The sequence below is a fragment of the Rhipicephalus microplus genome, chromosome 7, assembly GCF_043290135.1.
Source record: "Rhipicephalus microplus isolate Deutch F79 chromosome 7, USDA_Rmic, whole genome shotgun sequence".
In the NCBI taxonomy this organism is placed as follows: Eukaryota; Metazoa; Arthropoda; class Arachnida; order Ixodida; family Ixodidae; genus Rhipicephalus; species Rhipicephalus microplus.
The window spans coordinates 15829295-15845564 of NC_134706.1; the positions used below are offsets into that span (position 1 = coordinate 15829295).

Consider the following 16270-nt stretch of genomic DNA (forward strand, 5'->3'; position numbering starts at 1 on the left):
CCACTCTACCTGCTGGCAGGAAGCACAAACGTTCTTTAGGTCGCTCTTAACCACAGTGTTCCGACCGTGTCGTCTTGAGTTGTCTTGCACTTTGTGCTATAAGAAAAAGTGCCGGATTCGTACCAGCTGGTCCTCCCAACTCGTTGCGTTGACATGCGCATCCTGTGCTGCAGTGGGTCACAGCAACTGGCGCACAGCGGGCCGACGTTGGCGGACCACGGCAGCACAGTGTCATCTGCGGCAGCTTCCTTGTACGCGTCGTTGGCGAGTTCTCAAGGCCGGCCAAGCTCGCCCACGGCGCCGTCGATACTGCACATGAATGGTCCCATGGTCGACAAGGTAAAGTCCAGCTGTTCTGTCCTCCTCCTTTTTCGTTGTCTTTTCATGACCCGTCACCGCCGCGTGACTCGTCGGCTTCCAAGGAAACAAAGGGACCTCTCCGTGAGCCTAAGAAACATATGCGGAACATTATCTGTATGTCTTAACTGTAGTGTGGTAACTGCACTCAAACCTCATTATAACAAAGTTGCATTTACACGAAAATTAGTTTGCAATATGCGAAATTTGCACCGTGTTCATTGCACTGTCTATTGCATGACTATTCTTCATTTAGTTAGTTTCGTTTAGTCCTTTGTTATAACTGATGATTTGTTATATTCGGGTTCATTATATCGAGGTTTGAGTGTATAGCATAAATGGAAAATAATTGAGGGGGGACCTGGGGAAAATAGCGAGAATAGCTCAAAAAATCAAATTTTGGACAGATCTTGTTTTGGCATCTGCAGTTCCTTATCTGCGCAGTAGCTAAATGATTACATAGGAAACACACCCTAAGTGTCTGAAAGAAAGAAAGCAAAAAGATATAGCGAGATTTCAGGCTTCTACAAAAACGCCACAATTCACTGTTCTAATACGCCACAGCCTTCCGTACCCGAACTTTTTGCTTACAAACCACACGAGTGGTGCTTCCACTCGTGTGGTTTTTCTGACGTATTGCGCGAGACGTTTGTAAAAGTGTAAACTGTTTCTTTTCAGTGCTTGGCCTGCATAACTAAAACTCGGTATGAAGTTTATTGCTCAGGAATGAAGTTTCAAGCAGTGAAGAAACAAATGTGAACATTTTTCGACAGGCGCGGACGTGGTTTTACGGCCGCTCTGGCGTTTTTGTTTGAATTCTCCAGTGTGAATTCTCTGGGACTGATTTTTGTTCGTGTCAACTTGGTGGCGCATTTTTCCAGCCGCTTTAGCAGCGAAGTGCGTGAATTTTCAGTAAGTTTTGCCGCTTTCGCTTTCTTTGTTGCCAAGTGTGAACGTGTCTTACCGTATATGCTCACATAATGATCGCACTTTTTTTTTTAAATTGACTCCAACTTCTAGATGCGATCATTACGCGCGGTAAATTTTCCGTGAAAAAAATATTCCGAATACCGAAAACGCAAAAAAGTCGCTAATCAGAATTCTTACGATAGCTATCATGAACATAACTAAAAATAAAAGTAAATTAAGGCTTACCTTTGCAATAAAATGCACGCATTACGCAGGAGCTACATGCATGGCATGCTGCCCTTTTATTTTTTACCTCTCTGACCTCCTAACGTTCATTCAGACTCCGAAGCGTCAGTGTCGGAATCGGCAGTGTCTTCACTGTCCCAAAGAGGGTCACCTTCCGTTTCGTCGAGCGCGTTGGAAATGCCCGTCTTTTTGAAGCTCTTGACGAACACCTCGTCGGAAGTAGTTTCCAGTATCGGATCCGGATTTTGTCGACTCCGAAATGTCTGCCGGCAGCGCGGTTGCCGTGCTCTAGCGCGTAGTCAAGCGCCTTTAGCTTGAACCTGGCAGTAAAGCTCGCATACCGCCCCATGGTGGAACGGCGCTTCAACAGATGATCACACACACACACACACACACACACACACACACACACACACACACACACACACACACACACACACAAAAAAATGGTCTCAGGGAAAAAAAAACGGTGCTGTGGGATGAACACAGTTCGACCAACAGGCGGCCGCCGCTGTAACGGTGCGGGATGCCAAAACAAACATGGCGGCTGAGGGAACGAAGCGACCACATTTTTTTCTTGTTTTCGTCAATTATGGAGGCTGTGAGTACGTCACGCATGTCAAAACAGTTTCTTTCATCTAAATAAGCAATGCTTTCATTTAAATCAGTAAATTTACGACATTAGCGTAGTGATGCCTGCTTTCAGGTTACAGAGACAATGATAGGCGTGTTCAGCAGTCATAGACATAAGAACACATGGCGGGCATTCAGTGAAAACTGCGGCATTTGCCCTTACTGCAATCCTAAATGGCACGTTTCCGCCAGCGGTGAGCAAAAATTAAGAATATGTTTGGTGTGTGCAGTTAGCGAATTTTGAAGAGCTATCAACGCAACATTCGACAGATAATAAAGGCGATGATCATCTGCTAGACTTGGCACACGACATATCGATGTGGCAAGTTCGGGGTGCGATCATTATGGGGGGGGGGGGTAATCGAATTTAGATGACAAAATTTAGGGGTGTGATCATTACGCGAATGCGATCATTGCGCGAGTAAATACGGTATGTCACCCGCAGCAGGAGTGTGGAAACCTCGGCACTTTATTGAGAGGCGATCATGGGCTTTTTTTTTTTTTTCAACAAGAAGTAGTCGACCCCAATGAAGTTCTTGTTCATCTTCATGGTCAGCTTTAACTTGTTTTTGATTCATACTAATTGGGGATGATACGAATGTTTTGTGTGCTCCTTTCGAGTTTGTATCATCGAGATTCTACTGTACACTGGAGTTCTCAGGTCAATCATGATAACTGGCGAAATACCATACAAGCTCTGGCTAATGTTTCCTGATGCACTGCCCATCTACACAGCTGCCATCAGAGCAGCCATCTACACAGCTGTGATTGTGAAATGTTTCGTATTACCTGTGCGCGACACTTCTTGTTGGGGAAACGTGCCACGGTCATTTGTTGTCGACGCTTCAGTTTCATTCGCCCGTTTGAAAAGTGTTGTTTCATCTTCTGCGCAATGAAGTCTCGATATTTCTTTAAGTGACGCCCCTTCCTCGCTGATGTGCGTTGTTTGCATGGGTGGTTCGCAGAGCGGGGACTCCATGTCGTCGCTGAAGTCGATAGCGGAGCAGGCGGTACTAAATGCTGGCCTCGAGGGTCGTCTACAGTCACCATCCTCGCAGCAGCAGCAACAACAGCAGCAGCAGCAGCAGCTTCAACAATCCTCGCTCCAGCAGTCACTTCAGACACTTCAACAACAGCAGCAGCAGCAACAGCAGCAAGTGCAGTCATCGTCGTGTGAGCGAAGTGAGTTTAATTACTGTTCTTCTATGTCTCGGTGCGTTTTTATAGCCATAGACATGGAGGCGCCGCTTGGCTTTTTTTTTTCTTCTTTGCTTTTGCTCTTGCTTTTGTACTTGAAGACACCTTGGTAGTGGAGGCTTAGTTTATGAAAAAAAAAAGCCAGGTGTGCGCTGAACATGCAGCACAGTCACAGCGAAAGCTCGAAGAGCGGCCTATCAGAGTCTTTTTTAAAAACTCTTTTGGTCTGCTATGAGTACACTTGCAGGGTACCCACTACGCCATCAATCATCATAATTTTTGTATAGTGGGGAGGCATTTACTACACCATCCTTTGTCATTCTTCTGTGAAGCGTGGTATCTGCTTCACACATGCGAGGAATCCTGGACAGTTGTTTCGCGCTGTGGCTGACGATGACGAAGCATCGTGCCTGAAGCTTTTGTATTGGGTTGGAGCATTCGACAACCCACTCGTTACGCGATTCGCACTGTGTGACGCCGGGTTGTTCCTTTCGCTGTTCTAAAATGCTTTATTTTTATTAATAATGTGATTCCTTTCCCAACATCAAGATTGGCTTAGGACAGTTTTTGCAATGAAGTTTGAAGCACCGGCGTGACTCTGTGGTAGAATACTGGGCTGGTATAAGGGGTATCCGAGTTCAAATTCTGTTGCGTCTTTGGTGTTTTTTATTTTCCCAGTTTTTAAAAATTATTTCGTGCTATAGTGCTTTTGGACACCGGCAGCAGCAGCGAGGGGCAGATGCAACCCTTGTTGTGATCTCATATCGTCTTTCGCTGTTGAAAAAAAAGAAAAGATTCTCAAATAAATCGCAGCACTATATGCTCGAAACAGAACTCTAGCCTCTGCTGAGCAGGCAATGGTATCTTTGATTGGTTGTTCCGTTGGTACGAGAAAACCGGCCTAATCACATTTGAATTGGCATATCGGACTGCTGCGTGTGTTGCCTGCCAAGCGATTTCAGAAAATTGCATGTGCATCCCGTATTTGCGAGTTCTTCTCGTGGAGTACTTGACAGTTTTGTTAATAATGCATACATTGGGCCACTGGTGGACGAGTATTCGCTGCAAACAGTGGTGCAACTGATTATTCAATTCCTTTGTTACAGTCATAGAGGAACAAATGCTTCAAGAACCAAAATTGGGCTAGTTGCATGTAGAAGTAAAATTTAGCGCAATTTTTTTACAATTCACTCTTATCATTTGCTGAAGTTGGTCTTAGTCTTTATCTGCGATCTAAAAGTAATGCGTTCGTAATACAGGCGATCTCGGATATATCAAATTCAGATATATGGAATTATTTGCTATATTGAACAGTTGGGAAATGTCGTTGAATTTCCCATGCTAAAGTGTGGGACTGTCGCATCCGTATTTCGAACTCTCGCACAGCGGGACATCCGCTATATCGAACGCTGTGCCGTGCCGAAGCCCTGAAAGTGCATATTTCTTAGGAATTATTGATCAGTTTTCGGCTCCGTTCTTACAAGTTCCCATCTGTATTTGCGTGGCGCTCGCGAGTGCGCCGGCATGTTTGGTGTACAATCTGCAGGTTTTAACATGCAAAGTAATTTTCAAAAAGACCAAATGCCGAGAACACCAAAATGAAAATGCCATAGTGAGTTGGCGATCTCCTTGCAATATTCACATTCCCTTACCTGTTTGCTAGCGCACAATGGCATGCGAGCCTTTTAAAAAGCATGAGTTATGAGCTATGCAACCTCGTGACGTATTTTTAGTGTTTTCGGTTTTACAACGCATGTCTGGGAGGCTATGCTTTTTCTAGCTTTTCGCATCAAAGCAGCTGAAAGCAGCGGCTTCTGTGCCTGTGACGAAGCTACATGTGGCATCGGTATCGCAAACATGGGGATGTTGGGAATATTGTGGGAACTTTTGTGCTTCTTTTGTGCCTTGGGAACTTTTGTGCTTCTCGCCTCATTCCTGATAAATCCTCATTTGGGAGTTGAGCAGATTGTTGGCCCGCACGAAGCGATAGAATTTATGACTGGCGCTTCGCGGCATGTGTAGTAAAGCACCGTTGTAAACTTTCATTGCGGACCGTGTGCCGACTTCGGATGCATTGTGACTGCTGACAACGACGTGCGGTGCCTCAGTGAGTTGTGCAACTTATCCGTGTTTCTGGGAACCATCTTGGACAGTGAACGACTTTTTCGGTAGAGATGACGACATGGCTGTTTCTGACTGCATCAATGCTGAGATCATGGCTGCCGTTGCCAATGCCACGGAAGTGTACCCATGCGGTTATGAATATGGCAAAGCCTTCGCTGCTGCCGCGCTTTAAAGCTTGCATCGGCCTTCTGCGTCAAACGCTGTTGTGGCCGAAGGAGCTTAATTCGCTTATTTAAAAAGCTTCAGTGATATTGAGAATGACTGAAATTTGACTCCACGATAGGAGCAAGGCAAGTTTACGGACTATTTTCGTGCGAAATAAAATGTGGTATCTTGCAGTTCACACCTTGTTCTTCATTATACTGTGAGTGAATTGTTGTGTTAGCGCTTGTAATGATTTCAGAGGCCTGAAATGCTTTAATTTAGACCTTGAATGTGCATATTTTGTACTTCAATTTATCAATATAACGGAACTATTTCGCGATCCCCTTAAAGTTCGATATATTCAGGATTGACTGTGAAAATGTGGAGTACAGTGTACTAGTGTATCTTCATTATTTGTGTCAAGGTGGGAGACAAATTCATGTCCATGTGTGTAGTTCTTCATAATTTAGTTCTTCATATGCAGCATTTGTCGTCAAAGCATGCTTTTGCAACTTTGCAGGTATGTTCGAGTCCGTCGTGGGCAGCAAGGAAGTTCCGCGGCCACAGCAGCAGCAACAGCAGCAACCCGCACCGACGGCAGAGGCACACATCCCGCCCCTAAGAGGCGTGGCCCCCTTAGGCCCCGCACCTTTGTCCAAGGAGTGCTTCTACCAGCTGCGGCTGCTGGAGGCGGCCTCCATGCACATGCCCCACCCGTCGGACTCCGAGCGGCTTAGGTGCATGACCCGACTGCTCTCCTTTAGGCATTGTCACACCTTGTTTGTTTGCTTTTTTTTCCATGCTACCCATTTTATAACAATAGCATTTTCCTTGAACATTTGTAGATGTAAGTGGGTTCAACGGTGTCTGGTAGGGAGAGACATGGTGATTAGTGGATGCTAGTACAAGTGAGAACAGAGAGTGCATGGTTGATAATGTTTGACACGAAACTGAAGCTACAGTTCCGGTGGCCTCTCTCCGTCCAACGTTCTGCGCGCCTTCCCTGCAGGCCTTACCTTCCGCGGAACCCGACGCAGGTGCCCAGTTACTACCCACAGACCTTGCCTCACTGCGACACGGTGGAGTTCTTCCAGAAGCTGTCCACCGAGACGCTTTTTTTTGTATTCTATTACATGGAGGTGAGTGTAACGTTGTGGCGAGTAGCGTAGCGCGTTTTTGTGACGCCTCTTGTTGGGGGGGTTTCGGGTGCAATCAGGGATCCAAGGCACAGTACCTGGCAGCCAAGGCCTTAAAAAAGCAGTCCTGGAGGTTCCACACCAAGTACATGATGTGGTTCCAGAGGCACGAGGAGCCCAAGACCATCACGGACGAGTACGAACAGGCAAGTGCCATGTCGGCCTCTCATGGCGGTCCCTGTAATGAATGAGCGCGCCATGTTGAAATCGGCCATTGGCTGATGGAAGGTCTTCTACGCGTAATTTCTGAGCGTCTTCCGTCATTTGTCGAGAGAAGAGAAAACAATTTTTAGCTGGCTTTGATCATTTATTGTAAATTCCAGGCCGCATGCTGTGCTACAATATGTGGCTCGCGTGTTCTGGCGCCTCTACTTCGCATAGGCAGCGTTTTCTGGCCGTACTCAAAAAGTCTTTCAGGGCTCCTTTAAGAAGTCTGGAGAGAGGCCCCACCCGGATGACTATAGTCTAGCCTTGGGCAAATATTCGAATGCTTCAAATATTCGAATGAATAATGCATTATTCGAATTTGCTTTGAATCGAATTTACCGTATTTAATCGATTCTATCGCGCCCTCGATTGTAACGCGCACTCGGTTTTCACGACAAAAAAAAAATTAAGACATCGATTGCGACGCGCACCCATTTTTCTCGTTGGCCTGCACGATCACACTACTCGGGAAAACAACTCCTTTCGAGAGCGTCTTCCGTTTAAATATGAGGTACGGGGGAAGCTTGTGCCTATCTGACGTGCAACGGAGCATTGCTGTCACTCTTGTTTTACTGTGGCCCGATGTCAGCATGCGAACTTGCTTCGCCCCCTTCTTCTCGACGGTTGTGGTGCCAGGCATGTCGAAGTAAAGAGGCGTCTGATCGGCATTCCCGATTTGCCCAAGCAGGTAGCCATTGTTGTGCAGTAAGTTTAGGACGAACCTCTGAAAACTTTGAAGCTTTTCTTCGTACTCCTCCGGCAAGTTTTGGCGCATGCCCATTCGCTTTCGGAGGGAAAAGCCTTTCCTCTTCATAAAGTTAGTTAGCCAGCACCTGCTTGCTTTGAACTGGCTCCGCGTTAGCCCTTTTTTTAAAGCTAACTGCATAGCCCGCACTTAGAGCAGTTCTGTCGTCACGGGCCGCTGTGCCGCTCGCTGCTCAAGCACATACTCGGCGAGCAGCTCTTCAATTTGCGGAAACCGACCCTGCTGTGGTCCACTGAAGCCTTTGCGTGAATCTTTGACAATCTTCTGGTTTTGTTTCCGCCTGTACTACACGCTCATTTCGGGAACTCCGAACGACCGCGATGCGGCCCAATTTCGGTCTGTTTCTGCACACGCGATGACTTTTCTTTTAAAGCGGCATCGTGGTGCACTCGTCGAGTTTCTGGAGTCGGCCCTTCCATGCCGTCGATGCTAATGAACTACAAGATGACGAACTCCTCAGCACACGTACGAAGTGCCGCACATGGGGAAACACATAGGCAGAAATGGCCGACGCGCCATGCCGAAGCACGTAGGGGGCGGCCATTTCGGAAATGCCGATGGCAATAAAATGACCGTATTCATTTTTTTTTCGCACTCGATTTTAACGCGCATGCGATTTATGAACTCGCTTAACCGGAAAAAAGGTGCACGTTAGATTCAAGTAATTACAATAAGTTTTTGAAAATTTTGAATTATTCGAGGTGAATAAGTGCATTCTGTAATGGTGCTTTCACTGAAGTTAAGGGGTGCTAAACAGTGAAAGCACTTATCCAGGTATATAATAATTCACATGTAAATTTTTGTAAAAGTGGCTTCACTGCTGTGAAGGCGTGCTGAGCCGTGAAAACACATAATCAGGAGAATTCCGCACTGCCGCGAAGCCCCTCTTGAAAGTTGTATAAAGACATTACCTCCCATCAATTCATTTTTTTGTTCAGTTTAAAAGCTTGTTATACTGACTTTATGCTCTAAGTATAGCAAATTTTAAAACTTAACATTTTTTACAGTCTATCTATCACTTGCATTCTAGAGAAAGTTAAATCCTGCTACTATTGAAAGTTGTTTTCACTTCGTTTAATGCAAAAAAAAAAAGGCACTTGCACAGGAGTCATTTGAATTTTAAAAATATATTGTGCAGGTTAGTTTGTTTATGATAGATTATGCCCTCTTTCTTTATGATATATGATACAGTAGAGCTCGCTTATAACGAACCTGAGCGTGATGCGGCATACGTTCGCTGTATCCCAAAGTTCGTAGTAAATGAAACACAGCTTTTAAAAAGTTGCGAGTGAAAACACAAACTTTTCTTGTCCCAAGAAGTCCGCGATGCACATGTTTCGAAGAGCAGAAACGATAAGGGCGGTCTCGAGTTCATTTAAAATGGCAGGCTGCTCATTCGCCGAGGCCCGTGGCATAAGCTGCATGAGGCGCTGGCTCCAAAGCTTCGTCATTCTCGCAATCCTATTCCTCCAAATCACTCTCGCCACGTACTTCATTCACAATGCCCCAATCCGTGCACGGTTCCACAGTGTCTGCATCATCATCGGCCGTAATTAAATCATCGCAAGAGATGTCCAACCCGCTCTCCCAGGTCGGAGTCGACGACACGCTGCCACAAATCGCAACTGCAGTGGTCCTGTTGGAAGCTTCAGGCTCGGCATCGGGCCCGACGATCGACGAAGTCGGCCTCGCGAAAATAGTTTCGCGCACATGTAGCCGTCACCGCCGCACACGAAATATTCACCCTCTCCACAGCTGAATACCGGGACGCCCGAAGCGGCAAGTTGGCTGCCAGGTGGTCAACAGCTATGAGCAAGCGCTCCTCAACGCGGCACGAAAAAGCGTGCTAGTCCTCTCTTTGGCCATCGTGACCACACACGCACACCAAGAGCGAGCAAGACGCGCACACGCGTGCAACAGCTCTGGGTGCATGTCCAGTCTGAAAACGAAACTAATTCGAGCTAGCGTGGCGGGCGTCGCGGAGCGTTGGAGACGGGCGAAGGGGTGGGGATCAAGAGAGGAGAGCAGACTTGCGAGAGAAGAGCAAGGAGTTGCGATAAAGCACAGAAGAATGAAAGATTCCTTCCTCCGTGCGATAAAGAGAGGGGAGGATGCGGCGTGAAGGTGACCTTGAAAACCAAAACACACGGGAAGGAGGCAGGTTGGGTAGCTTGTTAGAAAGGTCCGCGAAACTTGCACGTAGAAAAACTTGAAAAAGAGTGCCAGCGCGCGCAGAAGCCAAAGCATGGCCGCCTCATTCGGTGCGCGCGGCGGTGTTCGAAGAATCGGCGGCCGTGGTCAAAAATCGTTTTGTTGCGCCGGCGGGGTTGCGTGGCTTCTTGAACTTCAATATTTCGCGATTCATTCCGCGCAAATTAACAGCCGTTTTCGCGCTTCCGCACACGTGCGGAAGGCATGCTGAGTTGAGTGCGAAGTGAGCGAGAACAAGTCCTAAGCACGAAATGAATCGCAAATTATCAGAGTCGGTGCTGTAGCGTACGCACGTGCACTAGATGCAGACTATCGGATACAGTCGGTGGCCGACGATGTTGGCAAATGGTCTGGTCACTCCAGGCCGGTGACGCCAACTACAGTACCAGCGATCAAAAACAGGGTACGTGGCCGACCTGTCTTCGAAAGATCGGTGGCAGTGTGAAAACACGGGCCTTGTCTGGCGATGCGGAGTGCTCAGAGTAGCGGGGGCACAAAGGACAGAGGGGTGCGTAACAAAAAGCGGTCAGGGAGAACAGCAACTAGAGGGGCGCGGAGGCAGAATCGGCGTTTAACAATAAGAATGTATGGGCACCTCACCGATGCCTGATGGGTGGTCGAAATAGGTTTCCCAAGAAGTCGGCAGACCGCTGACTCCGTTTGCTGTAACCGATCAGCGGCGTTCGCAGATGTTCGTTGTAAGTGCGAGTTTGTGCCATTTAACCAATGTATACTTTGACGGTCACGCGGATATTGTTCGTTTTAAGCGAAAGTTCGTTTTAAGCGGGCCGTTATATGTGGGCTCGACTGTATATACACTATTGGAATTCGACTCAAACATATTAGCCCGAAATCTGAATTTGCTTCAAATTTGTTTTGAACGTAAAATTCACTGTTTGCTCAAGCCCACTAAAGTGCAATGGATTATTGCTTCCACCACTGAATACACCCAAAGCTCAATTTAGCAAACCCAGATATAATGAAATATTGATCATAACAAAGTAAATGAATAGTCTTGCAATAAAGACAGTGTTAGGAATGCACCTTTGTAACAACTTTTTGGATATAACGAACTCATTTTCGTGCAAGGTGCAACATTGTTATAATGAGGCTTTGTAGTCCCACTCGTACCCTTGGTCATGTTCCCGGAACGAGGGCTCACCCTAGCCATGGGGCTCATCGCGTCAGTCCGCAGTGCCCACCCATTTGTGCAGGCTTCTGTGCATCGACCTAGGTGGCAAGAATGATGTCGGTTAGCATTGCTTAATGAGGTACTTAAGTGCCGCGATAGTTTCAGTGTTATAACTGCTATTTGTTATAAACGGGGTACACAAAAAAGAAAATAGAAGGACGGCAGGCTGTTATGAAAAAGCTATAATGATATTAGTATTATTGAGATCCAACTGACAATCATGCCAAGGGAAGTATAGGGAATGTTGTTTGAAGTAATTGTAATGTAACTGTGAAAAAAGAAATGTGGACGAAAAGACAATTTGCTGTGGGCAGAGACCATACCTGCAACCTTAAAATAACACGTCCGATGCTCTACCATCTGAGCTACCACGGCGGCTATCCCCTCGTCCACTGTATTGGGTATACAGGAGAATCTCGTTACAATGAACTTCGTGATGAGACTGCCGAATTTAGCTCGTTATTCTTAAACATTGTAATACTGAAAATGATGTCAGTTATGCAACACAACGAAAATCACATACCTTTGCAGGAGGTGCACATGTTGGGGCGCAAACAATAATTGAAAACACTGGGCTCCTTGTGGAGAAACTTTACTGTTTAAAGAAGTTCGTTATCTTTTTCTGGTGAGTAGAAAGCAGACGCTGGTGCATATATGCCTCCACGTCTGCAACTTTCCTAGGGATGTCATCGGGTACATCCTTGCAGCACCATAGATACCACCCCGTCTTTTCAAGGAAGACAACAATATCTGAGCTGGAAATAATCTGTTCCTTTGTCCCAGTCTCTGCATCTGCGGTGTCGTCCTTGTCACTACTAGAGCAATCTTGTTCCTGCACTTGGCTGACGATTTCTTCGCAGGTGAGCTCTACAGACGTAGCCACTGCACAGTCGCTGTCCATGTAATTCTCCAAGGTTACTGCTGTGTCTATCGGGAGCTTTTCGGTAAGCTCGTTCCACAGCTCTGAATCGAGCTCCGCTTCATCATCGCAGTCTTGTGGCGAAGAAGTCTCGAGAAGGTCTGCCTTTTGCCTGCACTTGCTTATAGTGCTGGCCTTTTCGTTTCACCACGACCCTTTCAGCACTTCTGCAGCTTGAGGGATGTTGACCTCCATTGGCAGCTTTAGTCGTATGTTGATGAAAAGGTGCTGCACAAGTCGCATCTGAAATTCGGCTTTGACACATCTGATGTTACCCTGGTCTAAAGAGTTTAACAAAATAGTACGATTTGCAGGTAGAAATTGAGGCTGCACATTGCTCAACCACACGTTCGCCATATGTGCCGAACAGTTATCAATTATTGGAAGAACCTTCTTGTTCTTTCTTCATTGTGTCGTCGAGCTGCAGCAGCCACTGCGTGAACAGTTCTCGCGTCATCCACGCCTTCTTGTTCGCCTGGTAGTCGCAAGGCAACGAGACGTTTTTCAAAAAGCGAGGCTTGGCGGACTTGCCAGTAACAAGAGGCTTGAGCTTTTTCGTGCCCGTGGCGTTGCAGCAGAAGAGCACTGACATGCAAACACACTATTTCTTTTCACCCTTGCATTTCGCCTTCAAAGTTCATCTCTTTGTCAGGCAACAGATTATAAAAACATGCGGTTTCGTCGACTGATCAACTCGACGATCTCCTCAAAGCGCTCGTTCCGCCAGACAAACGCACTTCCAGCATCTGTCTCCTTTACTTCCCCGCAATGCAGCTTGCCACACCATGCTGTTCCTTAGCCGGAACGGATCGAGCTATCTGGCACTTGCATCGAAGCCGGAAGTGCCCAAAGCGACCGTGAACAGTCATGCCTCTCTTGAACAATAGGGCCTAACAAGGGCACACCGTGGTGTCTGGCATCCTTAAACCATGTGAGGACGACGGCGTCGACGATTTGGTAGTCGCCCAGCCGCAAACGTTTTCTTAAGGGCGCCACCTGTGATTCTCAATGTAACTTCAAGTTCCTCTCCCGATCCTTCAGCATCGTTGTCGCTGTTGACGCCGCGACATCACACTCCCTGCATATAAACACTTGCTTTTACCCATCGTTCAGCTCCGTCAGAATGTCCGTTTTTTCTTTAAGTGATAACTGGCGACGTTTTCTTTTATTGCTAGGGCCAGGAGAACTCATTACCAGAAAAGCGAACTCACAACGCAATATAAACTTTGCGGCTCCAACCGTCGGCAATTAACGTGTGGGGGAGAAGCGGGACTGAGCCTACGGCCACTACGACCGCTTCGACCATTTGGCTCTGACGCTGTTGCATGCATTTGATGCTTGTGCTGATGTCGAAGCTGATGGGGCTGCACCTGCTGAGATGGGTTTTCCTGCGCATTCTGCTGCAGATGATGATGATGATGATGATGGGAGCAAGCTTCAGGGATATTCGTACCCAAACATCCACGGAAGCTCGTAATAACGAAGTATCTGGTTGATTTCGTGGTTAAATTACATACGTTAATCTGAAATATTCGGTATTCTGAAGTTCATAGTACTGAAAGCTTCTTTACATTGTGGCAATATAGGAATTTCGGCAGGGACTTGAAAATAATTCGTAAATGTGAAAATTTTGTTAATTTGATGTTTGTAGTGACGAGATTTTACTGTATGCATGCATTAAATGCGGGAGTGTCAGTCAGCGCCGCCAGAAGCCATCTTGTTGTAATTGTCTTTATGTACACTTCTTTCCGTAATGATATTAAACATGATGTGCCAACAGACATCAGTGATGATGAGAATGACAGAGTTGCCGATCTTTCAGGCATGTTTGAAAATTTGGACGCTTCCATGGAATCGTCACAAGCCACTTAGAGCCAATGTAGGATAATGTAGGATTACTTTGTAACAATTACTTTTCTGTACGGACACCCAACAGCCTGAATTCATTGTTGTCACCTGTAATGTGGTGTGCGGGCATAGCTGTAAGCGGGCTATTCCACAAAGAAAACACTTTTAAAAAATTGATGGTGCAGCAGCTCTTCATTCTTATAACCAAAGCATTGTTAAAACTAGTCTTGTTATAAGCGGGTTCATCTGTAGTTAGGTGTAGTTACATTCATACCTTGTATAACTAAGTAGCATATTACACGAAAAAAGTTCGTTATATTTGAAAACTCATTATAAAGGTACATTCCTAACATTGTTGCAAGAATATTTTTATTTACTTTGTTATAACTGATATTTCGTTATATCGAGGTTTGAGTGCAATAGTTTGATATCTCGCATTTGTCGCCGCTGAATGTGCGTTTCTCTGATCTCTGCAGGGGACGTACATCTACTTTGATTACGAGAAGTGGAGTCAGAGGCGCAAGGAAGGTTTCACGTTCGAGTATAGGTACTTAGAAGACAGAGATCTGAACTGAGTGGGGTCTTCTTCGGCGCCCAGTCGTGCAGCCTCGGCCCCCGGACTCTCTTCAAACTCCAGCAGCCTGTGTCTCTGCTCCCCTACCGCTGCGACCCCCCCCCCCCCACTCCATTGTCGGCGTTCGTCATTTTCTAGTTCTTTTTTTTTTTTTGCGACCCCTCGACGACTTCGGTTTTATTTTATTGTGGTTCTTTTTTTTTCTCTCAATGCACCGTTGCGCTGTTTTTCGTTTCTCGCGTAGTCCTTCTTGGGCACAACCGAGCGCACATTTTCACCCTGTGGATTTTTTTTTTCTGCAATGTTTTTTTTTTGTTGCTGCTCGATTGTCGCTTTTCGGCATCATCGTCACACCCGTGCAGGGGGACTGCGTGTGACAAAACGAAAAACACTGTAACATCCTGCTAGTATTTTTTATAATTTTTTTTTTTCATCGGAAGAAGAGGACCATACGTTGTTGTGCCGCATTTCTCGGACTCGGCAAGCCATCAACGCCGCCCACCACTTCGCCGGGGGACAACATACACACAAAAAACAAAGCCTGCCAACGTTTTTTCGTCGTGCCGTAGTAGTGTTCAAGTCTTGAACTATTTTTTTCATTAATTTTTTTTCTCTCTTCTGGCCTGTTGTTCGTTGTTTCTATATTTATTTTTTACGTTCGCTACCTCTCTGGTCTTCTTCTTCTTTGCTCATCACAAAACATCCTCGGGGGGTTTCTTTAAGAAAAACAGTGAATGAGAGTGACTCGTCACATCAGCCACATTGCCACACCAAACCCCCTCCCCCTGTATTGCAGCCTCTGTGGAATGAACTTTAGAGTGAGCTGGGCAGCAGGGCACTAGGGATTTATGCGGCCGCCCGCCCGCGTCGGGGACGTCGCCGCGGAGCATTAATCGGCTCCGCGCACGCTTCCAGGACGCGCCTGGCGAGAGGCATCGGGCATGCACGGATGTTGTGGAGCAGAACGACGTCTATGTACAAATTTACGGTGGCAAAACTAGGGAATGAAAGGATTTTTGAAACGGACAAGCAAACGGTGTGTGCGTGGCCAACTGGCAACCGGCCGTGCATCATTTTAATTTTTTCAGTACAAAAACGGAGTGCTGTGGTTGTTGAGAAACGATTTCGAGAAGCTTGGGAAGGAGGGTGATTTGTCCACTCCTTGACGTTCCCTCCCCAGGCATATCGCAGAAGGCCAAAGTTGGGTCTAGATTTTGGAATATGCAACCAGCAAGTCCATTTAAAACGATTGAAATTGATTCATACGCAAAAGTGAAGCTCAGCAATGTAGAGGTCCTTCAGGTGCTTCTGTTAACGCTTTCCATCTCTTCTCTGTTATAGCCTTCTCTGCATCTTTTTTTTTATATTATTATTATTGTATCTGTCCCTTCAGCTTTCATCTTGTATGATAAGCTTCAGTACTTTTTGATAACTACTGCAAACACAAAAACATGCTCTACCCTACGTCGTCAACATATCCTGCCATTCTTTAGTTTCCCCATCATCTTGAGCGTCATTCACAGCACATGTACATAAAGAAAAAAAAAACATTTCTCAATCTTTTTTTTTTTTCTCTCTTGCTTTCGCCACACATGCACAGTTTGCAGAAGCGAATGTAGGTCATCTCTTGCTGAACAGGCGCATTCATTTCGTATTTCCTCGGAGTAGTGTAGCAAGAAAGTCTGGCCGTCGTTGACATGTGCATCGATTCTTTTCTTCCTCTTTTTGTTCGTCTAAAAACCAACAA

At 46.3% G+C, this 16270-nt stretch overlaps 1 protein-coding gene across 3 annotated transcripts in view; it reads left to right on the forward strand.

The window, feature by feature from the left end:
- The window catches only part of Not3 (CCR4-associated factor Not3), a 49499-nt gene extending 34760 nt beyond the window's left edge, over positions 1-14739 (forward strand). For all 3 annotated transcript variants that reach the window (XM_037431361.2, XM_037431362.2, XM_075868753.1), the window contains exons 11-16: positions 174-339; positions 3111-3327; positions 6131-6347; positions 6620-6749; positions 6827-6952; positions 14426-14739. In XM_037431361.2, coding sequence (XP_037287258.2) covers positions 174-339; positions 3111-3327; positions 6131-6347; positions 6620-6749; positions 6827-6952; positions 14426-14524 — 955 coding nt within the window. In that variant the 3' untranslated portion in view covers positions 14525-14739. The remainder of the gene's footprint in view (positions 1-173; positions 340-3110; positions 3328-6130; positions 6348-6619; positions 6750-6826; positions 6953-14425) is intronic.
- The last annotated feature ends 1531 nt before the right edge of the window (positions 14740-16270 follow it).